The sequence below is a fragment of the Ictidomys tridecemlineatus genome, chromosome 7 (genome assembly GCF_052094955.1).
Source record: "Ictidomys tridecemlineatus isolate mIctTri1 chromosome 7, mIctTri1.hap1, whole genome shotgun sequence".
Taxonomy (NCBI): Eukaryota; Metazoa; Chordata; class Mammalia; order Rodentia; family Sciuridae; genus Ictidomys; species Ictidomys tridecemlineatus.
This window is the reverse complement of record NC_135483.1, coordinates 18,799,461-18,826,685: the sequence shown is the minus strand read 5'-3', so window position 1 is coordinate 18,826,685 and position 27,225 is coordinate 18,799,461. Positions and strand designations below refer to the sequence as shown.

At 39.7% G+C, this 27,225-nt stretch overlaps 1 protein-coding gene across 1 annotated transcript in view; it reads right to left on the bottom strand.

Annotated features, from left to right (window-relative positions):
* Sntb1 (syntrophin beta 1) overlaps positions 1–27,225 on the bottom strand; it is a 231,076-nt gene that overhangs the window by 75,084 nt on the left and 128,767 nt on the right. Inside the window, exon 3 of the mRNA XM_005316196.5 lies at positions 15,391–15,598. Within this exon, the coding sequence (XP_005316253.1) occupies positions 15,391–15,598 (208 nt within the window). The remainder of the gene's footprint in view (positions 1–15,390; positions 15,599–27,225) is intronic.

The following is a 27,225-nucleotide window of genomic DNA, read 5'->3' as shown; positions in this document are numbered from 1 at the left end:
AAGATTCAGCTGAAGACCTTGCTTGACTTCCCAGGTCAAGTTAACTTATTCTTTCTTTGGAGTCCTCACAGATTTAATTTAGAAATACAGGATAGCATGCACGATTCTATATTTGACATTCTTAGTTTTCATGTTTGTCTTCTCGATGAAAAAAATTTCTTGAAAATACCTTTGCATCTCCAACCCATTGCCTTGACCATTATACATAATTACCTAAAATAAATCCCCTCTTCCCTTAGGTACATAGTGCCTGTTACTTTTGTGGCACCTAAGAGTGAATGGCCTACAGGTTATCCACCTTCCCGGGAGGCTCCACTGTAGCGTCTGTGTAGTTCACCATGACAGTTCGTACTTATGACTGCTTGGCTGTTCCATGTACTGTTCCATGTACTCAATAGATATTTAATGAATGAATGAATTATAGGTACTGAATAATGTTCAGCAAATAAATAAGCAAATAACCAGCCAAACATTGTTATTTTTAAAAACCATGGTATTATTTATAAGCAAAAATATGTTCAATCCCTAAAAGATGATAGATAAAAGAATTTTTTAAAAAACCCAGATTCTTATGACAGTTCCATTTTGGCCTTATACCTGTTAGATTCTATTTGTGTGGTAACCTAATTATTATTCAAATTAGATGCGTGAAGCTTAGGGCAGAGGAAAAACAAGGTGGAAAAAGATCAAATGATAAAAAACCCTTGTGTCCGGAGAAGTTTTTTTTTTCATATTTCTAAGGTCTGCCTTCCCGGGATAATATCAAAGTGCAGGTAGTTTCCAGAAAACTGTCTGCTTCAAATACAGTGCTCGCAATTGTTTTTAAGGTCCTTATTTGTTACAGGAAAAGCTTAACCATGGATTCAAGCCCATGTTTATAGTAGCACAATTGACAACACCAAACTATGGCACCAGCCCAACTATGGAATGGATGGATGGATAAAGAAAATGGGGTAGAACTCCACAATGGCGTTCTGTTCAGCCGTAAAGAAGACCAGAATTATGTCATTTGCAGGAAAATGGATGGGACTTGAGACTATTATGTTAAAGGAGATAAGTTGAACTCAGATGGTTTTCGTCATATGTGGAAGCTAGAGAGGAAAAAGGAAAAGAAAGCTGGTAGAGGGCCTCATAAAAATTGAAGGGAGATCTTGGGAAGAGTATAAGAAAGGGAATGGGGAAGGAGGAGGAGAAGGAAAGGGGAAGTCGCTGGGAAGGATACTGGCCAAATTGTATTGTTATATTGTGTGCATGTGCAAATATGTAACGATGAATCCCACCATTATGCACAACTGTAGTGTACCAATAAAAATATGGAAAAAAACAATAAAGGCTTAGGTAAAAAGAGGAGAAAACAATAAAATATACCTGTATGGGTTAGTTTCCACAAAAGTCATCAAGAATCCTAAGCTTCCCACAGATTCTTCCTCAACCTTTTTTGTTTTTAACATTTTTTAGTTGTAAATGGATCTTTTATCTATCTATCTATTTATTTATTTATCTGTCTGTTTATTTGTTATTTATTTATATGCGGTGCTGGGGATTGAACCCAGGGCCTCACACATGTCAGGTAAGAGCTCTACCACTGAGCCACAATTCCAGTCCTTCCTTCAACTTTTGATCTCTTCCAGTGAAGACAGACAGGAATTTCTGAAGACATTATTTTATATCTTTGTTAAAAACTCAATTTTATACATTTAGTTATAATTGTCTTATTTAACCAAGTTTATGTACACTTTAGAAAGTTGTTTTTATAATCGGCAGTTAATTAAACAAGGAATTATTTCTACAAGATTGTTAATAGGGTCTTGGTTAAAATTATATACACATGAATTTCACATTTCATCTCCAGGGAAATTGGAATGGATCTATATACTTTGATTTATGACCTCTCTTCCAGGCATCAAGTAGGACTTTTTTTTTTCAAGTAACACTCTTTTTATTTAAGGAATTTTTTTTTCTGTGAGATTAAGCTGTGAGTCACATAAGACCCATACAAAGCTTTTGAATCTTTCCTCTTTTTGTAGACCAGTTCATGTCCGATTTCTTCCTTCCACATTTCCCTGGAAATCCCAGTTCACACGGATCCTTCTTGCTCTCTAATTTCAGAAGCTCTTTTGTTGGGTCCACATTTGGATTCTTCATGAAGTTCAGTTTTTACACCAGTACTTACAGGAGATCTTTGGTTTTTATTGACTCATTCACTACAGTTTTTATTTTGTGTGACCCTGGACACAGATGATCCATAGTCATTTGTAATTTTGCTAAGGGCTGGTTCTGAATGTATGGGCTGACCCAGTATTGGAAGAGGCAGCTGAGTGCTCTGCAGGGCTCCTCAGTATGGCTGTGCTGTGCCACCCTTAAAGAAAGTCATTTCAGACACACACTCTACACTGGGACGCTAGATTTCTTCCTGTAAAATGGCATAAAAAGCCAAATGACAATACTGATGATGATAACTCTAGGAAAGTGACAGTTCAGTGCCAGGAAATTGAAGTTAGAGATAAAGATTAAAATATTGAGCTAGTAAGTAAGTCTGAGCCCTATGACATGTCAATATTTTAGTGAAAGGATCAATGAAAATTCTTTTCACTGAACTTGATAGGGAAAATTTTGTAGAGGTATTTAGTAGCATTCACAAGTTGGAGATTTCTAAAACCTGCCATACAAATTCCATCCCAAAAATATTCCTTAGTAGTGAGTCCCACATTTCCAATAAGTTGAGCCAACTAGAGGGCTGATTGTGTCATCTGCTGCATTTGATGCTTTGTGCCCAGCCCTGTGCCAGACACTGCACAGAAAATATTTCATTTAAGAAACATACACTCTCTTTTAAGGTAGGGTATTAATGCTTCTTCTTCTTCTTGTTGTTTTTTAATGGACCAAAAGCTGATGATTAAAGACATCAGGAAACTTTCTATTAGTCACCTAACCAGTAAGCAACAAAGTACGGATTAAAATCTTGGTAGGTCCCTGTCCAAAGCCCACTCTTCTTCTCCTATATTATGCTGTTATTTCAACCTCTGTCATATTTCTTTGCTTCCTCCATATTCATTCAATAAATTCTTTTTGGACTTAGTGGACTCCAATCTTATTTCCATGTACCCAAATCCACCTTAGTCAAAAGGCTTGTTGCCTGAATTCAGCAATTAAGAAATAGTCTATTAAATTGTGCAGCAAATATCAGCACACAAACACAGCACTCTTCCTCTCCACATATACCAGGGAAATTTTTATGTTTTGTGTACTGACACTTTTGACCTCTGGGTATGTCTACCAACTGCATCTTCCCTGAGGAGTGCCCCAGCATATTTATTTCCAAAGCCTCCGACAAAAATCCAATTGGGTTAATATGCATTTTTCCTTCCATACCCCTTAGTAGGGGTACCAATGATCTATAAGGCAGCATAGCAGGTTGACAGCTAACTGGGGAAAAGCAGATGGAGTAAAGAGTCCAGGAAACCTGCAACTGAGAAGAATCAGACTGTATTTCCCATAAAATTTGGTTGGGTTGTATGTGAAGCAGAGAGTAAGAGAACAAAGTGAGGAATGGAGAGGTGGAGGGTAGGGTAGGGAGCTCAGAAGTTAGATGAACTTCACAATTGCATGTTTTAGGGACCATGACAGAGTAGTTTGATAAACAGGCCCAATGATACACATTGTGATTGCTATTCTAGAAGCCTGGTGGAACAGGAGGAAAACATTAATTACACTTAGGCAAAAACAGGTATTGGTTAATGGGTTATTACTAGAAACCAACTTCTCCATTTCCTCCTCCTGATGCTCCTCAAGGTTTTACTCTTCTGTTCTTTCTCATTCCTCCAGAGCGATCTTCTACTTTTGGAATTTTCCTCTCTAGAAGGTTCTCCTCAACTCTGTCCCTACTTCTGACCTGACCAAAGTTCCAGATGCTCCCTTGGAAATCTCCCATACTCTCTAGTGGCCAAAGAGCAATGGCAAGATCATGCTTTTACATAACTCCAAAGAGTTCTGACCTTGTTTACATGCATGGTGAGGATCACCCTAGTAGAGTCACGTATGCCCTGGACTGAAAGTCAGACATCTATTACAAACTGGCTACATAACTGTGGCCAAGTACCACAAAATTGCCAATCCATAGTCTATCATTTTTCTCTGCTACTTCAGCTCTAGAGCTCTGTAAGAATTCACAGTTCTTAAAGCCCATAGAATAAGTAAGACATATATCTGAGTTTTATTTGCTGGAGGCCACAGCAAAGCCACGGGCAAGCTGAATGAAGAGCTCTCATTTTCTGACTTTCAATCTAGTCTTATTACATTAAAAGGATGATAAATTCATGGGAAATAAAGGACAGCTATTCAAACACACCTGCATCTCACACATTAAAAATTCTTTTTTAAACTTGACATTTCCAAGTGAGGAAATCCCTCAATTACAGACAGTTCACCATCTAAGCATTTTCCTGTGAAATGATGACTGTTTAGAACACAGAAATGAGACCCAGGTGCTTGAGTTCCCTCTTCCCCATTCTTCCAATCCACAGAAAAGAGGAGTAGACATGAGTTAAATTCTACTTTATTCCCAGAGAGAATGTGTCACAGTGTCTATTGGCAACAGGGATAGATGTCTGGCCAGTACCACTGGTCCCTGTCCCACTCACTTCATAGACATGGGCTAGTGAACTCCCAGACACTCTCTAGGCACCAGACCTAAATAACCCATCTCTTTTCTCCGCAAGGTGGAATTATGTGGGTCAAAAACAGACCAGGGAATATTTTAGGGCCTCTCTCTGAATCGTCATGACAGAGAAGTGAGCGGGGTAATGATGAGAGTCCTGTTTGACCTCCGTGAAGTTCCTCACCTTCATCTTGCTGCAGGTCATAAGCAGCTATAGATATCGTTAGGTCAGATTCCAGAACTCCAATTACACCTGTATTTCGATCCCTAATGCTAAATAAAATCAATATAAAAATGTCAAATTTACTTACTTGATACACCATGTAGCTGATTCAGCATACAGAACACGAACATGCCAATCGCGCTAAATTGCCTTTCTTCAGAAATAGTGCAGCCCAGTTCTATTAAGAGTAATCAAAAGCCCCAAACAAAAATGTAAGGATGCAAAGGGACTCTTAAAATGATGTTTGGGGATTTCAAAGCATCAAAAGATAATTCCATCCTGTGAGAGAGGAAGAACAGGGAAATACCAAGGGAGCTATTAGAATTTTAAGTAAAGCTACACTTCTAGGTAGGTGGTGCTTATACGCTTCAACATGTCCCAGAACTGCTCCCCATGTTCATCTCTTTCCCACCTAAAGTTCTGAGGTATGTCTGCTGAAGTTTCCTCCCTCATGGGCGCACACTGGTGGTTATGGTAGTTATTGTTGGTCCTCCACCAAAATGTTCTTTCTTAGGACAGCGCAACCAAATTGCACATGAATATTGGCTGTCCGCAGTGTCACTCTTCTCAAGAGAATTACTCTTGCATGATCGAAGTGGTCTCTCTCCACCTCCAGGGAGTTCATGGTCAATGGGTAGATGGCATCCTTGCTCCTTTGGCTTAAGATGGGAGAGCTCTGTGGCCATGTACACTCTAGAGCTCCAGGAGAGGTGATATTTCAGCTGTACTTGAGTTGGTACCACATCTTTATTTAGCCTCCTCCCTGTCTTTCCTGCTTCACTCACTTCCTTATAGGCTGTTCCTAAAAGCCTCCCCAACAGTTCACTCCCTGACAATCTCCATCTCAGACTGTGTCTAAAGGCATTGATGGATGTAAGGTCCAGTGATCCCCGGAAGCCTAAATTGGCATGTGTTGCCTTGACATCGCTGAGCCTTGGTTGATCCCAAAGGACTACTGGGGAATTCTGCTCTCACTGAAAGGAGCCCCACCCAGTAGGAATTGTGCCATCCTGCTAGATCTCATAACTGCTGGACCAGGTTAAGGACTCCACCTGGCCTTCAACCTAAGATGTTTTATTTCCAAAACAATCTAAAAAAGGACTCAAACAAACCAGTTGCACTTCCCCTTCTTGTTCCTACAAAGCCTGCTTCCCACACTTCTAGTCTTTCAGTCTGCTCTGTAGCAATGTGCAAACCACGGTCCATAGGGTCCTTCTGCCCCAGGTTGTGAGGTGTGACTGAAAACTGCTACCAATCTCATCTGTCCAGTGTGGTATTGTGTATTCAACCATCTCACTCTGGTTAAGACGGAAAGTCCCTCTCTCACCAATAGGGTGAATACAAAGGGACCCAGAATCATACAGTCATACAGTCAGGCTGGGGGAGATTTTCTATTTCTATCTCAAGTTCTACTGTCTGCTCTACAGAGGTGGAAGCAAGCCCATATGCAGTTGTGTGGAGCAGTCTATCAGGAGTGAGACGTGCCTGCTCCCACTGCTCTTCCATGGCAGCCCTGGCGTTTCCCCATTATGAGTTGTGCTGCCACGTCATGCAGAAAAGGGGGCATATCTTCATCCTTTCATGATGGCTGCCTCTGCCAACCACCCATCTCCATCTGAATTCTCTGATATTTCAGAAGAGGGGGGCAATATGAATTACATCCATACTGACACATTTAATTTAAACATGTACAGCAAAAGACTAACGTGAAGATACCTAAGCTGTTGCCAGGTTTTCCTCAGTCTGCCTCCATCTCAGGGGTGATTCATTCAGGAACTTGATGACTGCTTTTTAAAGCAACACAACAGGCCTATTAACGCTTAATTGCATTAACAGTCTGTGTTTTCTAGCACAACCAACAGTCTTGATTTAAGGATGATGCAAGCCAAGGGTAACCTGAATAGTTTATTTCTATCTCTTATCAGATGGGAGTTCCCTCAGGTCAGAGACTATTTTCTCCCTGGAAGAAGTGGTGGGAAATTCCGACTTAGGTGATTTTCAGGCAGATGGTGGGGCTGATATATTTAGAGACTCCAGAAATATCATTCCATTAATTACACTGTCAAGATCTTGATTACCACCAGCCTGCTTTACTCAGGTCATACCTATTTTACATTCACACTTGAGATTCTTTTAATATAGCTGGGCAATACGGCTAGCAAATGAAATCACTTGGTTGTATTGACCTGGCATTTGGGGTAGGGGTAAAAATAATCACTATTGTTAGAACTGAAAATGAGTGGTAGTACAAAGTATGTGAGAAAATAGTACATGTGGACATACGCATATACTTGTATATACACATATATAGAATGAGCTATATGTTTACATAAATAAACAGAAAATAAATAGGGACAGATGGGTAAATGAATGGATAGATAAGATGGATTAGATGGAGAGAAAGATGATGGATATCTGATAGAGAGATACAAAGAGAAACAGTGAGATCAATATAATTTTTCTAGGTGCAGTGGTGCACACCTATAATCTCAGCAACTTGGGAGGTCGGGGCAGGAGGATCACACAAGTTCAAAGCCAGCCTTAGCAGCTTGGTGAGGTCCTAAACAACTTAGTGAGAACCTGTTTCAAAAAAAAAAAATTAAGTACCCCAGTGTTCAATCCCTGGTACCAAAAAAGAAGAAAAAAAGAGGGCAGGGTTGGGGGGGAAGGTGAAGTCTTGCATTGGCACAGCAGTGTTAAGACTATAAAAATGGAAAATGGCTGTGAAAGCTGAAACCACACTAAGGGATCTTTATCATCAGTTGGAAAAAATAGGGTTGTTTCCTGACCTTTACACTTTTTTAATCAAAATATTACAAACTGTTTTACAACTAGTTACACATATGTAGGGAAATGAAAACAGAATAAAATTAATATGTACTTAGAAACCTATGAACATTAGACATGTTGGGAAATAAATGCTTTATATTCCTGATAAAAATGTATCATCAGTATATTGAACACGGCTTGTTGCTTTCTTTGCCTCACACAATTCATGAGACAGAGCAAGCTTCTGTTCTGTGCCTTGGCAGACTGTCAAAACCAATCTGAGTTTGGATCAGCTAGCAACCGGGCATCATTTGCACCTTCAATGATGTGACATGTCTCTGAGAGTTTGTCACTGTGAAGTCATCACCCGCGTCACTTTGTCTCGGGACACTTCATCCTCTGTTCACAGACACTCTATTCACCTAAGGTTGTAAGTTCACTTTCACTAAGTTCTGACTGTATATCTGTCAGCAATGGCTCTGTCAACTATTTCTTCTATAATTATATCAGTGTCACCTCCAGTATTATGTCACTTCCAGTATTATCACTTTTCATTCCTTTATTGCTGTCTTTGTTGAACAACTTTCTCTTCCTATTAACCATTCTTATAACATGTCCCAGAGATTCAGACCTGGGAAACAGGGAGGAAACACAACTATAAGTTTGCTGTCTCTGTGTGGACTGACTTTGAAGGAAGGGATGTTCTTGGTCACTGGTCATGATCACATCTGCTACCTACACAGTGATCTGTAGAGTGAGAAGATAGTGGCACAGTTTGTCCTTTTATTTACGCTTATTATATCATGACAACTAAAATTGGTAGGTAGAAAATGTGCAAAGCAAGGCCAGCAGTGTGTGTGTGTGTACAAATTGTCTTCCCTTAACCTGTCCTATCAAAGATGATTTCAGTCTCTGTAAGACCTGTTCTTTGGATTTCTATTGTAGAAAACTAGAAAGAAAAGAAGAAAGGAAAATGATTATTGTGTGGAAAATTCAAGGAGGGACCTAAGTAGAAATGTCTGATTGACATGGAGATTTCTTCAGAAAATTTGGAACCGAACCACCATTTAACCCAGTTAACCCACCCCTCAGTATATACTCAAAGGACTTAAAATCAACATACTACAGTGACAGAGCCATATCAACGTTTCTAGAAGCTCAATTCACACCAGCTAAGCTATGGAACTAACCTAGATGTCCTTCAATGATGAGTGGATAAAGAAACTGTGGTATACATACACAATGGAATATTACTCATCTATAAAGAATAAAGGAGCTATGGCATTTGCTGATGAATGTATGGAACTGGAGACTATGATGCTAAGTAAAATAAGCCAATCCCCCCCCCCCAAAACAAAGGCTGAATGTTTTCTCTGATATGCTGACACACAATAAGGGGGTGTGGATAGAAGTTTATTGGACTAGACAAAGGGGAATGAAAGGAAGATGGGGGGATGGAAATAGGAAAGACAGTAGAATGGATCTGATATAGCTTTCCTGTGTTCATACATGAATACATAACCAGTGTAACTCCACATCACGTACAACTGCAAAAATGGGATCCTAATTAGAATAAGTTTTACCCCCTATATGTATAATGTTAGAATTCATTCTATTGTCATGTATATCTCAAAAGAAAAAAAAATTAAAAAGAAGGAAAGGGAGAAACAGAAAAGAAAATTTCTCCTTGATTTTCTTATTTTTGTGTCAGAAAAGGAAACAGTTGAAGATATGGGATGGATATGGATGAGAGTGAATAGGAGATTTTAGCAGTGCTCTTTCCCCTGATTTCACAATTGTAAATGAAGGATTGAATTACCTCTATGTGTCTCACAGTTCTGAAACTTTACTTTTGATCTGCTATGAGAGGGGCCCTGGGAAGCCTTACTCATATGGACAGATGTTCCCCAAGCCCCTTTATTAGCTCAGCTTAGTGGAAGGTGCTGGGTTTTGGAATTGGAAGGAGAAGGTGAAATTCTAGCTCTGCCACGTACCAAAGGAGTGATTTTAGAAACATCTCTCAGATTCTTCAGGATGACCTTACAGGATTGGGATTATTAAAGCTCATTGCCTGAAACAGACTAAGCACATAATAAGTGTGAATCACCAACATCCTTTCCTCCAATAACATCACGGAGAGGCACGGCTATGGTAGAGTTCCCATTTGAAAGAATCTGAAATGGGAATGAGTAAGACTGAGAAATGAACTTGTACCTCAAAGCTCCTGACTAGGATTTTGTTTTGCTGTGTTGTGTTTTTGCATTTTTAATATGAAAAGAAATTGTGTGCAAATGGAGACACCATGCAAAGTAAAGCAAAGGTAATGGCTGATAAACAGGACATGATTCTACCATGTCTCTGATAATCATTGTTTTCCCAACTTAGATAGTTCCAACTTGGTTTGTTTTTTCCTTGTCTGAAACTGAACCATTGAAAACTCCTCAAAGCATAGATAACTGAAAATATATATATAAAAAAAAAACAGTGGAAAAATGTTTGGGGCCTGAAGCATTTTACATTTTGGGGTAGAAATTAGTATTTATGGGTCCTCTGGGCCAGACTGGGGTTTGCAGATTCAAAAGTATTGGAGCTAATAGGATGAGGGAAAGGCTTTTCGTTGATGTGCTTGGCCAACTAGGGGTGACAGTGCTCCTAGAGAAAAGCAGTACCAGACTCCCTAGCATGGTGCATAGGACCCAGGGGTCAAGGAACAAGGGAAATGACCCGATTTCAGGCTTGCACTAATCTTGTCACTGCAGAATCCAGAGAAAGTTTCCTCGAGCTCAAGGAGAAATCAAGCGACTGTAGTAGATGAACTGCAGGGGGTTCTTTAAGAAATTAAATTTATATATATATATATATCACATACATATATATATCACAGCATTGTCCGGCTCTCGAAAGATTTCTGCATCCTAATTTTGAATGTGACTGTTGATAAAACAACTTCCGTTCTCTGGGGCCCAGAGTTCTCATGTGTAGGAAGAAAATTATGGGTTATATAGCATGGTTAAGTCCCTTTCTCTCTGATTTTGTGTAGGAAGGCTCCTCTCACATACCAAGTCAAATTTAACCATTCTGTCCAGCTTTCAAGATCTTCCATAACTCAGGTGGCCTCTTTGCCTTCCCTAAGATGAGCGCCCCCCTACAGACCAGCTTCGGGCCAGCCCTCTGCCCTCCCTCTGGGTTGTACTAATGTGGGCTGCGCTGTTCTCTCATTGTCCTTCTGTCTGGGAGTGCAGCAAACTCTCCTGAGTCCCTGGGACCCTCTTCATTTCTCAGGAGTCATTCTTCAACTTCCCAGACCACCTTGCAGACAAGAAAAATGCTAATATAAGTTTTTCCTCTGGTGTAGTGTCAAGGAGGTGTTAGGATTTGCCCTGAATAGGATTTTAAAAAGGAAGTTGATATTGCTGTTCATGTAAACCCCACTTCCAAACACTTGAAATTAAGTATAATCGGCACAATCTTGCCACAGAGCTACTGTTATTCCTCTAAAAAATCAAAGTTTAACAGTCAAGGCAAAGACTAAGGACATGGATTTAAGGTAAATTATAGCTGAATATATATAGGATCACATTTTATATCTTTACAAATACCAAGCAAATTTGCTGATATTTGTGATAATATATGAAAGCACAGTATTAAGGATTTGCCATTCATTTTAACATTTGGCTAAAAATCATTCATATTTCGCCACACCAGGATTCAATATTAAATATTTATTCAAAAAATTTCCAGATTGGATTTGTTCCCTTGGATTTGATCTATGAAAATCCTTTGAGAAGTTTAAAGATGAAGGCGATAAAGAATATTCTTGCTTCTATAATGGCCCTGATAAGTCGTTCTGCTGTTATGAGATGCTAGATAAGATACTTCAGGAGACATCTATGATGATGCATCATCTGACAATAACTTTCCCAAAACAGGAAGAACTTTTTATATGTCTTTATTACTGCTCTACAAATGATTTTGGATAAGCAAAAGACATAAGTCAATTGGTAAGCAAAAAAATTAAACCTTTGGAAAAATTATCAAAATCACTAAGAATGATACATTACAGTTTTTCAACTATCCAAATAGTAAGAATTTAAACACAGTTTGTGTTGATCGATTGTATATCTTCTTCTGAGAAGTGGCTGTTCTGTTCCTTAGCCCACTTATTGATTTTATTGGATTTGTTTGTTTGTTTGGTGTTAAGTTTTTTGAGTTCTTTATAAATCCTGGAGATTAGTGTTCAATATCTCTAGCAATTAGAGAAATGAAAATCAAAACTACTCTAAGATTTCATCTCAGTCCAATCAGAATGGCAGTTAATAAGAATACAAGCAACATTAAGTGTTGGCGAGGATGTGGGGGGAAAGGCACACTAATACATTGCTGGTGGGACTGCAAATTGGTGCAACCAATCTGGAAAGCAGTATGGAGATTCCTTAGAAAACTTGAAATGGAACCACCATTTGACCCGGCTATCCCACTCCTCAGTTTATACCCAAAGGACTTAAAAACATTCTACAGGGATGCAGCCACATCAATATTTATAGCAGCACAATTCACAATAGCTAAACTGTGGAATCAACCTAGATAGCCTCCCAGATGAATGGATAAAGAAACTGTGGTATACATACACAAGAGAATATTACTCAGCATTGAGAGAAAATAAACTCATGGCATTTGCCGTAAATGGATGGAGTTGGAGAATATCATGACAAGTGAAGAAAGCCAATCCCCCAAAACCAAAGGCAGAATGTTTTCTCTGGTAAGTCGATGCTGATCCATCGTGGGGGTAGGGGGTAGCATGAGAGGAATGGAGGAACTTTGGATAGGGCAAAGGGGAGGGAGGAGCAGGGTTGGGGAATGGGGGTAGGAAAGATGATGGAATGATATGTATATCATTACCCTAGGTATATGTATGAAGACACGAATGGTGTGACTCTACTTTGTACAACAATAGAAATGAAAAATTATGCTCCATTTGTGTACTCTGAATTGAAATGCATTCTGCTGTCATGCATAACAAATCAGGAAAATTAATAAATTAATTAACTAAAACAAACAAATATAAAACACTATTGTGTTTAAAGAGATGAGGCAAGAGTTGAGACCATCTCAGCTACTGGGAAGCTGCCAGAACTTGTGTGCTGGTCAGCCTCCCTGTGCCCCTGCATATCCAAATTCTGCCCTCTTCCCTCCTGATCTGTGTCCTGGGGGTTTCAATCACCTTTACAGAGCACATCACTGGGGTGCCCTTACCTCCATCTTCCTGTTAGCCTCAGCCCTGGGAGATACCACCAGGAGAGCAGTGACCAGGGGTTGGAAGGCACCATAGCTGGGAGTGTGAGGTTGTTTTCAGGAGCCTCAGAGCTTATTAGTTTTAAAGAATCGCCCTTCTCCTTGCTTTGTTGGTAGTGGCCTCTCACACTGTGAGCCCTGGGGTTCTTCTCCATCTCCTACTCATTCCCCTTACCTTGGCTATACTGTATACACTATCCCCACATTAAATCCTTTCTAGCCATCCCTTTTAGGTTTCCTATCTATCTCCTGCCAGGACCCTGAAGATGTGGCACATCTCACTCATAGGACCATAGGTCCACACAGGACCTTAACCAAGTGAAGACATTCTTCATTAAAATCAGTTTCCACCATGTCCTTCCATTGTGAAACCCTGTTGCCTTTGCCTCTCTGGTACCTGGTCACTCTTTTCCTTGTAGAGCTCCCTATTTTTCCATTTGGGAACCGCATCTCTTTATCTGTCAGTGCACAGAACTTAGGTGAAGCTGTTCTCGGTACCGACTGGAGCTCCACATATGATCCAGTAAATCCAATTAGATTTTAATTCAGGACCTGTGTGGGAACGACTGGAGCACAGAGGCCTCCACTCATGGAGATAACAAGGTATACGAGAAATAAACCTGGAGCTATCAGGCCAAGGAGAGAGGGCTTGACTGGGAATAAACGGATAAAGTGGACGGGGAACACAGAGATGGAGGTGTGCCTAATATTAGTATTGAAATCTTTGCATCCCAGCACACTTGAAGCTCATAATTGGACATCCTAGTATCAGAGTCTATATGTCCATCTCCCTTTTGCTTGAGTTGAGCTTTTTGTCACTTGCAACTGTAAGATTACTAACTAAAAGGCCTTATCCCAGTGAAAACATGTATTTGGGGAGAGTGAAAGTGGAGAGTATTCGAGAAATGGCCTTTTAAAAATGTGTCAATCATTCAGATTTATGGTGTTGTTTGCAGTCAGGGCCCTAACACTGCATTCATGGAAGGCTGATTGGGGGCTGTTTTTATGATTCTGATGCTTCCACCACCCGTGTTATCTCTTTAGTTCTCTAAAATCTGTAAGAGATGGGACAATGCCAAACCAAAGACCCACGGTATTTTGAACTCTGAGGCGCAGATCCATGCGTGAACTGTTGCAAACAAAGAACAATGGTGGACGGCAGCCGAATGCCCTGTTTAAGTATTATTTTCAAGTGCCATTTCACTGGGCCTTCTCAGATGACAGGGTTCACTGGCAGGAAAACTGTTATTGCAACAATCATTATCCCCATTTACTGCCTATTAGAATGCCTCACTGGGAGGTCAAACTGTCCCCAAAGCCCAGTGTTCTTGAGCACTCAAGGTCAAACTCAAGGGACAGCAATCAGGTGTGAGGACAATGGCAAAGGCTCAATCCTTTGAAATGAAGAGCAGGGGTAACTCTCAAGAGATGGCACAAAGAGAGTTTTACTATCACCAACACGTCACATACCTTGGGAAAAGAAATCAGAGTGACAATGACAACTTTATACAAAGTTCTTTCCCACAGCTGTCCTCTGAGATGCAGACAATCTCTTCATTAAAGACACCACTTCTCACTCATTTGTTTTAAAGACACCACTTCTCATTAATTTGAAGTAATTCTAGATTAATGTGGAGCTGCACAAACAGTACGGAGAGCCCCGTGTGCCCTACTCTCGGTTTCCTCTTGTGGTTATATTTTACGTACTACTGTATGATATCAATTGGGATTTGCCTGACACAAAGTAGATGCTCATCAAAGATGACATTTAGAACTGTCTGGCTTAAAAATGCAAATAAAATACAAGATAATACATGAGTCATCACACAGCAGTTGCTTAAGAAATTCTTTTTTTTAGTAGTTTTTATTTTTTAGTTTTAGGTGGACACAATATCTTTATTTTATTTTTACATGGTTCTGAGAATTGAACCCAATGTCTCACACATGCTAGGCAAGCGTGCTACCACTTGAGCCACATCCCCAGCCCCCCAAAATTCTTGCTTTTACTATCATTGCAATCATTTAAAAATGTGTAATTCAGTCATCCCTATAGGACCTGTGTCATTTATGAGTATGCTCATCAAAACCCACATAAAACCTTTGTAGCAAAAATGTTGACTTCTTTGCTCAAGGCAACAGTTCTTTTGAGTTTGGGTTACTTTCTCTGCCCTTCACAATATCACCATGAAAAATAAAACTCTTCATCAACTCACTCATTCATCTATTCAACAATTAGTGACTCTGTGACAGCTGCCACATATTTATATATTGGGGAAATCAATGCTGATTAAGACAAATTCACTATATAGTGCAATAAGGCATGCAGTCTGTTGGAATGGAGAAGAAATCTACATTAACTGCAAGACAGATAATCAGACTGTGAAAGGAGACAGGTGGTTACAAGCATTGAGAGGTTAGGGAAAACCATGGAGGGCGCCATTTTCCTTACCTTTTCTGCAAGCCAGCCAAGGTGCCTGATCTCTCGGCTTCCAGCAATGCCTGTTTTCCCCAGCTGCTCTCTGACCTCAGCAATCACTCGGCTCACCAGGTCACTAACGTTGGCATGAATGGCACTAAACCAGGCCTGAGCCGTGGCTGAATCCTTGCTCCTTAGTATCACAGTGTGCTTAGCATCTGGAGAGTGGATTTCAAGCTGCCTGGAGAAGAAGAGAGAGAAGGATTAGAAAGGTCCCTGGCAGACCAGGTCTCAGAAAGATGAGCTAATTCTTTCCTCTGTTAGACCTTTTAGACTGTGTCAGCATCTCATGATTTACCTTCATGGTCCCACCATTCATTCATTCACTCATCTTGTTCATCCACAAATGTTTATCTATTGCCCAGACATGATCTATGTATGTACAGGGAACGTGTTGTGCAATACCAAATCACCTGAATTGAGGATATCTGTTACCCTTAATCCTTCTTATCCAGCTTACTAGAAGTATCATATCAAGACTTCCAAACTGTGAGCTGATACTCATTCAATCCGAAGAGGATTTAGTAAGATACATCACAGATGTTACCAGCAGGAAGGAGAACAAAATATCTAGCCACATGTTTAATCCTACTGCCCAGTGTTAATCAATTGAGAATATTTTGGAATAAAAAATGTTCAAATGTTGTAATCTTTTGGAACCATGTTGGTGGTACACTTAACTACCACTTAATCCTTGGACTCCTGTATCGAGAGAGTTAATTATCTTAGGAAGGGGTAACAATAGGTAAAAGTGCACTAAGATTATTGTATTTTAAGCCAAGCACCAAAGCTTATGCCAGAACTCAAACCGATCATCTGAGATACAGAGTGAAATAGCTACTTACTATAATTGTGGTAAAAGGAGAAAATTCTAGATGGGTACTTTGTAATTTCTTAATTTGAAGTAATTCTAGATTAATGTGGAGTTGCACATTGTATGGAGAGCCCCACGTGCCCTATACCCAGTTTCCCCTTGTGGTTTTATTTTACATATTATAGAACAATATCAAAACTAGCAATTGACATTGGTACAACAGGAGTGTGCAGTTCTGTGCCATTTTATCATGTGTATATTTGGTAAGCACACTAACTTCAATATTCAGAACTATTCCAATGCCACAAAGATCTTCCTCCAGCTACTCCTGTATAGTCACATGTCCCCCTCCTCATCACCCTCCCAAATCCTAGGCAGTCACTCACCTGTTCTCCATCTCTATAATTTTGAGAAAGACACTTTTTATCATAGGGAGGAAAATATCTTATTTATTCCTTCATATATGCCAGAAATAATATCATCTATTCATTCATGTTTGTATTAGAAAAATATGAGGATTAGAAAATTCAAAACTGATTAAAATTTTCCACTTGTTCATTTCCTTTTATTCCTTAATAATATGCTAAGATTCCCTGAGACTTTACTATGTGCTAAGTAAAGTTTTAAATCCTTTTATGTTATTCTATCTAATGTTTCTAATAGTCCTATAGTCTGATAGTGTTAACCCTACTTAACAAGAAAAAGCTGCAGTTTGGAAAGAGAGAGAAAGAAGTAATTTGCTCAAAGTTGCTCAAAGTCACATAGTTAGCAATGCTGGGGTTCAGACCTTTGTTATGTAGGCTCAAAAGCCTATGGATTTAAATTCTGCACTACAATGTCTCTGCTTTAAGTTGAGGACGCCAAACCACTGTCTTCCACTTTGGTCTGAAGTCCATCATAAGCCTCAACAATCATGCCCAATAGTGTCCTCCTTAGCTCCTGAGTTGCAAAATCAGTTTTGCATATCAGCTGAAAGTTAGTAGTCCCAAGCAACCTGCCCTCATTAACATTTGAAATGAACCTTTGAGAGTAAACCTTTTAAGTTATAAACTTAAATTGTAGAAAAAGGAATGATTTGGAAAGTGAGATGTCTCTAGAGGAGTTTTAGCAATTAACATTCTTGGTAAGAAATTTACAAAACAAGTCTCTTCAGTGAGACTGTAAGTTTTAAGCGATAAAACAGGGAATCTGTAGATGTCATTGGTCTTCAACTGGATGAAAGAAACCCTTTTGCTTCTCAGGTACTTTTCAAAGAAATGGGCAATAAATCTTGGTGGAATTTTCTTTCCTTCCAAAATTACTACTCTTCAGTGAAGTTGCATGGCAGAGTACAAGCCAGGATTTTCGAAACGAATTAAAGAGGGATCAACTTGCTTTTCAGAGTATTCCATCAATATTAATTAATTCAGGAATTTAAAATATGCCAATATTTTATGTACAAGGTTTTCTTACAAAGACCTGCACTTAATTGTAAAGAAATGACACTTAGGAAGCAACCATTCCCCAGCTCTCTCTCTCTCTCTCCCCCCCCCCCCCCCACACACACACCATGGTGCCAGCAAAAACAAAAAGAGCATATTGTCCTAGAGATGCCAGCATGGTCCTAGGAGAAAGGTGACTTATAAACAGAGTTACAGTCTTGTGATGTGGAGGCCCTTTCTTGCAGATTTTGACAGCATTTATCATTAATTTTTAAATATATAGCACATGGAAAAATGCATAAATTGTATGTGTAAAGCCTGAATGGATATTCATGTAACCACTACTTAAGAAATAATAAATACAGCTTCCCAGGAGTCTCTTCTGTTCTTCAGTTCTAGAGTCCATCCTCCAAAATAATCATTCTTAGACGTTCTGTCTCTATGGATTACTTTTGTCCCTGTAATTCTCTGCTACTTTTTTTTTTTTTTTTCATTTGTTGTGTTATGGCTTGGATGCAGCAATGCTCAGAAGTGGAGCTCTGGGAAGTGACTGGATTAGGAGGGCGCTAACCTCATCAGTGTGTCCATCCACTGAGACATGCAGGGCTGAATGGATTATCTGGAGGTGGCAGAAACTGTAAGAGGTGGACCCTGGCTGGAGGAAGCAAGTCACTTGGGGTGGGCCCTAGAAGGTTGTTTCTTGTTCTTGGCCCTGAGTTGTTCTCGTCAGACAAACACAGTGACAAAAAAAAAACCTGGTGAACACATTGTGGTTGTTGCCTGAAGTGTGAGGAGGATCCTGAACTATGTCAGAGGCAATGTTTAACTACCTGGTCCCACCCTTTTTAGCACTGGTTTGCAAGTATGGCCACAGACCAGCAGCATTCATATCATGTGGGAACTTACTGGAAATATTAGAAATGAACATTATTGGTTCCCCTGGGGGGTGGGGCTCTGCACTCTCCCTCCAGTCAACCTAATGCAATTCAGGTTTGGGAAGACCTGCCTTAGAGGTTCATAAGAAAAATCATTGAGTTGGGTTGGTTGCCAGATTTCCTTAATGGCCTGGGTAGACTAGATGAATGGTGAATTGCACTCTCCCAGGCCAGTTCTCAAAGACAGAACACATAGAGAGGCCTATGGCTTTTTACAGTTAAAAAATTATATACATACACACACACACACACACACACACACACACACATTTAAATCAATCAAGCAGCAAAGGTTCTCAACCAAAAGTATTCCTCAGAAACCCTTGAATAGTTTTTTTTTTTTTTTTTAACCATTTAGTTAAATATAGATGTTTGGACTCCATCCCAGACCTATTGAATGAGACTCTCTGGTAACTAAAGCCTGGGTATATGCTTCACAGGTTCCACAAATTATATGAATTAGAGTCATGGCAATCCCTCAAAGCCCAGGCTTGAGTTCCCTAAAGAGCTGTGGCACCTGTGGGTAGTTGTTACCAGAAGGGCAATAGAACAATAGAACAGAGAGTGTGTTAGTAATCTATTGCTGAGTAACAATTTTACCCAAAATCAATAGCTTAAAACTTCAAACATTTATTATCTTGCAGTTCCTGTGGGTATTGAAATAGGGCAGTGGCTTAGCTGGTTGTTTCTAGTTCAGGGACCCTTTTGAGTTTGCAGTCAACAGGGGCTCAGACATCTGAAGGCTTGGCTGAGGCTGAGGGTTAACTACCACCATGACACACTCTTCTGGCTGTTGGCAGGAGGCCTCATTTCTTTACCACATGGAATCCTCCAGGGGCTGCTTGAGTGTGTCTTCATGTAATATTTAGTACCATAAACTAAGAGATTTAACTTGGTTTTCCAAACTAAGTGGTTTGGAGTCATTCGCCACCCCCAACAAAGGAACTGCTATGCCTTTTATGACCTGGTCTCCAAAGTCTTATCATGACTTCTGACTTTTTTTTTTTTTAGAGAGAGAGAATTTTTTATTATTAATTTTTTAGTTTTCGGTGGACACAACATCTTTGTATGTGGTGCTGAGGATCGAACCTGGGCCACACACATGCCAGGCGAGCGTGCTACTGCTTGAGCCACATCCTCAGCCCATGACTTCTGACTTATTCTTTTTCTTAGATGTGAGTCACTAAGTCCAGTGCACATGCAAGCGGAGGAGATTTAAGATTTTCTAGGATATAAGGAAGAATATCGTAGAATTTTTAGACATATCTTAAAACCACTAGAGGGAGGGAGGCTTCTGATGAAACCAAATTCTGGAAACAACCTCTTTCCAAATGGAGAGGGAGTTCTTGGTGCTGTGGACCTGCAGCGTGTAAAGAGCTTGCTGATTCTCGTGGAGATGGAGAATACCATTCCCTCGGAGCTGTGGCTCTGGATTGTAAGATGAGGCATATAGAGGAATTTTGGTAGGGGTCAATGTCAGCAGAAGATGAGAAATGATCACTCATTGGCGCCATATGTGAGTAGCATGAACCCAACAAAAAATGATGATGGGTGAATGTTGATTGAACTGGGGAGGGTTTGATACAGAAAAATATCATTTGCATAATGAAGAAATCAAAGAATTCAGTAATGTACATTCATCTTCTTCCCCTCCAACAAAATTCAAAGATAAAAGGGATATAAATTTCCTTTTTTTTTGGGGGGGGGCGGGTAACTGGGGATTGAACTCAGGGACACTTAACATTGCTCTATTTTGTATTTTATTTAGAGACTGGCCTCATTGAATTGCTTAGCGCCTCCCTTTTGCTGAGGCTGGCTTTGAACTCGTGTACCTCCTGCCTCAGCCTCCCAAGCTGCTGGGATTACAGGCGTTCACTACCTCACCCAGCAAAACTTCCTTTTTTAATACCAATAAACTCTACAATCTAAAGCAAATGTAATTACCTGATAGTCCTGAAGTCTCCAAATCCTTTGAGTAAAAACTCTAGATTCTGGATAAGGTGGTCTTATGCGCACAAAAAAAGTCCACTACAATGAATATTCCACTGCATAAAGAGACACATTTCTTTCCTGGGGTACTGTGCAGTGGTTTCTCCAGCAACCCATGTTCTGGAGGTGGGTTATGCATTCAGATTGGCTGTGAGACTTGTTGGTTGGGAGGCATTAGGCAAATTAATTAACCACCTTAAACCCTCAATTTCTTTATTTGCAGAATGGCCCTATTTATTTGCCTCTCAAGAAAATTGGGAAGATTAAATGAAATAACATGTGCTTGAGATTTACAGTTCCAATCTCATCTCAATCAATATTTCTAGTTTACAATGTATAATCTTATCAAATTTGTGTAAAATAAAAAGGTAGTAGTGTCATGAGGCAAGGAAAGACCTTCAGAGCAGGCTGTGGTTGCACTCTATTCCAGAACACTTGGACTTAGAGGAAAATGCAAGTTCCAAGAAAAACTAAAAAGTCACACAAAGACTATTTGTAGCATCCTAGAATGGAAAAAAAAATGATTTGGCGGAAATATACATGACTCTTCCAAGATTTGGAAAGATTTGGGACAAAGCTGATAATGTCATTCCTTATCCCATCTACCTTTGTTCCAACCACCAGAGCTACATGAGGCTCATGTTCAGGAGGTTGGGTTAATGTGAGTATGGCCACAACTAGAGCTAGAACCATCTGTGTTGGGTCCCTTTTCTTTCTCATAGTCTGAGCTAACCTGTGACTAGAGGGTTGAAAGAGATTAAAAAATTCTGTAATCTTTCTCTAATTTTTTTTGGTGGCAACATATTTCAAAAGAATCAACTTAGGGTCAAATTTTAGTGATACACATGTCTTTAAAAAGGCAGCTTCTTTAATTCCTTTTCTTCTTTTTTTTTTTTTAATTTTTTATTTTTTTATTGGTTGTTCACAACATTACAAAGCTCTTGACTTATCATATTTCATACATTAGATTGAAGCTTTATGATAAAATCTACATTCAAGACAGAACTTAAATGACTAAAGATTCAGAGAGTATTTCACAGCTCAGAAAATACTCAATCCAAAGTAAAATGGACCCAGACAGAGCTTATATAAAATAAGAACAGATGAGTAATTAAGGCCTACTTTCAGGCACTGAACTCTTTTCAAAAAGAAAACTGTGATCATGGAATTTTTCTTTCTCTGAAAATGTAGGGATTTTTTTTAAAGCAATAAAACAGAAATTGCAATTCAAAAAAAAAAATAAAAAGGCAGCTTCAATTCCAATAATTACTTAATCAATTTATAAACACAGAGAAGGAGAGAAAGATGGGGGAAAGGACATAGGAAGAGGGGAGGGAAGAAGAGGAAGAGAAAGATAAGAGAAATAAGAGAAACTCAAGGGTGAGAAGCCACAACTAAGGAGTGTGTGAAAAGTACCTAAGTCATGGTCAATGTCCTTAAAGTCAGAGAGCCAGAGATGTGGGATACAATGGAAGCGAGAAAAGCACTAGAGAGGAAAGAGAATGGTGTGATCCAGTTGATGTAAAATGATCTATAGAAACTAGGCTTGTAAATACTCAGACCCTTCTTGGAGAGGTGTAGAATCAGGTTCAATTAGGAGGGAATCTGAGTGATAGGAGACGACTGGGGGAGGCGGGAAGAGTTCATTGTAACTTAGCAACTGTTGAGGTTGGTTCCACTGCATACATCGTGCTTTTCATTGTATTTAAACAGAGTAGGAGAAGGAAGAGCAGCAGGATTATTAGTAAGCTGTCATTTAATCAATAGTGATTAAAACAGCCTTGAGTCAAGTCCAAGCTCTGTTGTTTATGAGCTGTGCCTCCTCTTGGACATCTGTGACATCAGTTTCTACTCCCTAGTCTTTTAGTAACCTCCTCTTCCTATGTGGTCTGGGAATGGAGGGTTCAAAGGTTGTAGGTGTGAGCCATTTGGGCCAAGGAGATTCAAACCCAGAAATTCTGTTGGAGTCAGTGCTAAAGAAACATTGTCCCTCACATGTCAGATATATAATCACAGGTCTGCTGATGGCCATCCTGCCATTAAAAGAGGAGGCTCTCTGCAAATAAAGCCAACACAGAGGAAAGAAGAACTGAACATGAGAGACAGGAACTCAGTTCTGCCTGTCACTGTGGCTATCTTTGGACCCTTGCATGTTCCCCTTTCTTGCTTGAGTCAGTTCAGCTACTGGTCGAATACAACTAAATTACCTGACCCATACACGGATCATAAATAGGTCACTCAATTTCTATGAGCCTCAATTTCCTTCATCACCTATAAAACAGGGGTGGTGGTTATCAGCTGATAATAATAATAATTAGAGAATCCAATGAGATAATAATTCTGCAAGTGCTTAGTGACCTATCAATCCTGATGTTAGGAAGTTGTCATTTATGCACTTAGCATTTTAAGTTCTTGACTTAGTACCTGGGAAAAAGAACCATGTTAGTGAACATAATGGGTTTTTTTTTTGTATTTTCTAAATATGAGCACATAGATAAACAAGTTCACTCTCTTAGCTACACAAACAGTAGAGAGATAAGGCATGCATATTAAAATAGAAAATTCCAATAAATGTCTGAGGTTATAAAATGCAGCTAGAAACATGAGTGATTTTTTTTTTGGGCAATATTCTATTCCAGCACACTTACAAGGTCTAGCATGTTGGGTGATGTATAGACAAGTGGAGTACACGGTCTCTGTCTCCAAAAAGCTCTTCATGTATAATAAGTTGAATAGTATCTCCTCAAGAATTCAAGTCGATGTGGAACCTCAGAATGTAATTTATTTGGAATCTAGGATCTTTGCAGATCAAAGTAAGGTAAGGGCTTTGATGAGATCCATCTCATTATTTCATGAATGTACTCACTGGATTAGACTGGATCCTAAATCTAATGACCATGTCATTATAAAAGACAGAAAGGTCATAAAGAGACACACAAAGGAGGCAATGTGAAGATGGAGGCAGAAACTCACAAAACACAGCTCCTGTAGAAATGTAGCTATCTTATGTTCATTTCAACACACTTGGTAGTTAAGAAATCTTCTTGGCAAAAAAGCTTCCTCTTTCCAACATTCAATGCTACAGCCAGAAATAAAAGGGAAAAAAAGCATTCTGAAATGAGGAACCCAAACAAAGGCTCTGGGAGCCCCCTGGCCTATAGGTGGCCTCTAGCATGCTGCCTCTTCCTTCTTGGAGTAAAGAAAATCCAGATGACTCTCTTGCTAGTGGACGAGTCCTACATTTCTGGAACTGGGCAAGAGGAGGGAGGGAGGAGGGAGGGAGGAGGGACAGGAGCAATAAAGTCAGAATGGCTGATTGGAGCTATTTTGAGCAGGCCGGTCTTTTATAACTCTTATTTTGTTCCCCAGTTGAACTGACCACCGCTTGATGAATTGTGTTGATCTGTAGTTCAGCGATAAAGTTCTCTTTTAATTCCCTGCTGAATAGAAATATTTAGGGCAATGCCACAGCTGTGTTTATTCTCACACTCCACCACAGTTATGTAAATACTGCCTATGGAACTATTTCTGATAAAGGCCCATACCAACCCCAAGGAATTATACGCTCACTCTAGATGTCTGCCAAGATGAGCCTCTTCCATCCAGCTTGGCACAGCGTATGAATGATATCACAGCTTCTCAGAGATCATTTGGCAAACCTTACAATAAAAGAGTAATTTTCTTCCCCTCTTGCTCTCTCAAAGGCTTCCACTGAGCCAAGTAATATTTCCCAGAATTCTCTGCTCCTCTTGTTTGGAAACATGAGGCTCACACCTAAAATTTGAAGCCTCCCAACAAAAAACTCATAGATAAAACAAAACTTCCAACCTGGCAACGAAGGTTTCACATGACCTTTACCTTGCAATGTGAAGGTGGGGAAAATATGGATGAAGCTAATCATGGGGCTGAGGCCACGGGAATTAGGCAGGATACAGACCACACAGTCATTATGGTTGTGTCCAGTTCCCCTATGATTGACCAAAAAAAAAAAAAAAAAAAGATACTTCCCAACAGACATGTGTTAATAATAATATCTCTGGATAGTGGGATTTTAGATAGTTTTATTTCTATATTTATGCTTTTCTATATTTTCCAAGTTGCTTTTGCAATGTAATCAGAAACAAATTAGAGGAAAAAAATGTTTTTTAAGAAAAACAAATGATTGCAAATCTTTAGCAATAATATCATTAGTAAAATGATTCACTAGAAAAAATATGTTCTTATATAAAAAAGCTAACATCAGAGGGGGAAAAAATACTAGATTAAAATCTTGAAATGGGCTGTAACTGAAAGACCTGAAGGAGAGAAAGACTGGTACTAAGAACACGCACCATGAGGATGAGCACCTGTCCTGGCCGGGTGCAAACGCCACCAGAATACATGTGCAATCTTCTCTTTTCATCCTAATAACCACAGGATGTGGGAGCTATGACAGGTGAGAAGATGGCCCTTTGGAGGGGCCAGCTTGTCCAATATATTTCAGTTAGTAATAGAAAAAGCTGGGACTGGAACCCTAGTTCATCTGACTCCCAAACCCAGGTCTTAATCATGATTCTCTGTGATCATTTCAATAGTGCAAAGGTCCATGTGAACAGGTGTGGTCCCCAGGGTGATGGTATGGGCAGTAAGAGGAAGAACCTTACTGGGAGGTCCTGAGGTCACTGGGGGCATGCATCTGAAGGGGATTATGGGACCCCAGTCACTCAGCCTTTCTCTGTTTCCTGGCTCATGATATGCTCTCACATATTCTCCTACCATAATTTACCACCTTCTCCAGAGAGCCAAGCCAATGGGGTCACCTGAACTTGGATTCAAATTTCCAAAATATTCTCAATAAACTTTTTCTCTTTATAAGTTAATTGCCTCAGGCATGCCATTGTAGGAGTGAAGCTGGTACATGCTCCATTTAGCAGGATGGTTATAAAATGTGGTATATCATTTAAAAGAGTAGGGGACATTTTTTCATATTGTTTGTTGCTCAGTATCTTTTGAACACCCTTCCTGTGTTGTGGAAAGTTTTCCAAATTATAAATTCAGCTTCCCCAAGGCATATGCCAGAATTCAAAATTCTGTCCTTCTTTGCTGCTAGGGAACAGAGTCTCTTTCACAAAATAGAAACTCTGAAGGAGTCACCGTAAGGATGTGGGCGTGCATGGAATCCATCTTTGGGCAGGTATGGGAGGCATCTATCTCTCAGGGGCCAGCCTTGTATTTAGTGCAAGCTGAGGCACTTGTGTGAGCTCGGAGGTGGCTGTCAAGTGGGGGTGGCAGCAGGGGTTATTTCCCCTAGTACAGCCGTTACAATACGGTTGGCTAGGCAACTTCTGGGCCTGAAATCTTTGGAAAATAGATAAGAACCCGCTCTCCTTAAAAAGAGTTGACTCTATTGCCTGAAAGCAATCCCCAGTTAAGAATGTAGATTTAGGAAGCAGGTTGCTATGATAAAAACTAATGAGATCATCTAAAGAATGTGTCAAGTGTGAGCAGGTAATGCAAAAGCAGCCAGATTTGGTGCTGTCTTTCACAAAATCCTATTTCAAAAACAGGTCATGCATGATATAGTATTCTGCTAAGCTCTGAGGGAACCTGACAGTATCTCTCACGTTGGCTAGGTTTCAGTTTTTCAGTAACATAAATTTACAAAATATGTGAAGAATTTCAGCACTTTGACCTTTCCTAGGGGAATGATATCCTTATCAAAGTTTTAGAAGAGGAGTCAGCTAAAGTTAAAACTAGAGAAAACATTTCCTCCCCCCACTACATATTTCATCTGCACCTCTAAAAAAATATTCTGTGGTTTGACCTTGCTCAGCAGATTAAACAAAAAGCCATCTAAATATACAAGGTGTGAATGTAAATCAAATAAATGTACATTTGTCTCTAGACTCTTAGTACACTGACAACAATGTATCCTGTGGCCCAGTCCAAAGCATAGCCTTTGGTATCTGAGGGCCTGTTGGGGTAGGGTGGACATATTTAGCAAATAAAAATGTAAGTTGCCCAATTAAATTTGAATTTTAGATAAACAAGGAGTATTTTTTAGTGGAAGCATGTCCTATGTAATCTCTAATGGTAGAGATGGTGTCAAGTACATGGATGAAAATGTATAGAAAGTGGGGTGCAGAAGTGCCTGCTTATAATCCCATCTACTCAACAGGCAGAGCAGGATTTGAGGACAACCTCAGCAATTTAGTAAGATCTTGTGTATGTGCATGTACACACACACACACACACACAATAAATAAATAAATAAATAAATGGTTCTGGAGATGTTGCTCAGGGGTAGAGAACTTTCCTAACTGTGTGAGCTCTTGGGTACAATCCCCACCCAATACATCATACACAAAAAAGGAGGTATAGAAAATAAAATGCATAGAATTTTATGGTGGATAAACTATGAAGGGTGTAAAGAGGGAAATGTGAAGGTATTGCCTAGGTTTCTGTATTAGAAAACTGAATAAATGACAGTAACTTTCACTAAGAGAAAAATGATCCAGATTTGAAAAGAAATATGCATTTGGATAAATATCTCCATTGTCATCCATGTCCCAGTATAGCTTCAAATTTGTAATACCTTCAGACACCAGCTACTCCCCAACACTCTGCTTATTCTATGGTGATTTTGCTTTCCTGACAACATCCGCTCAGC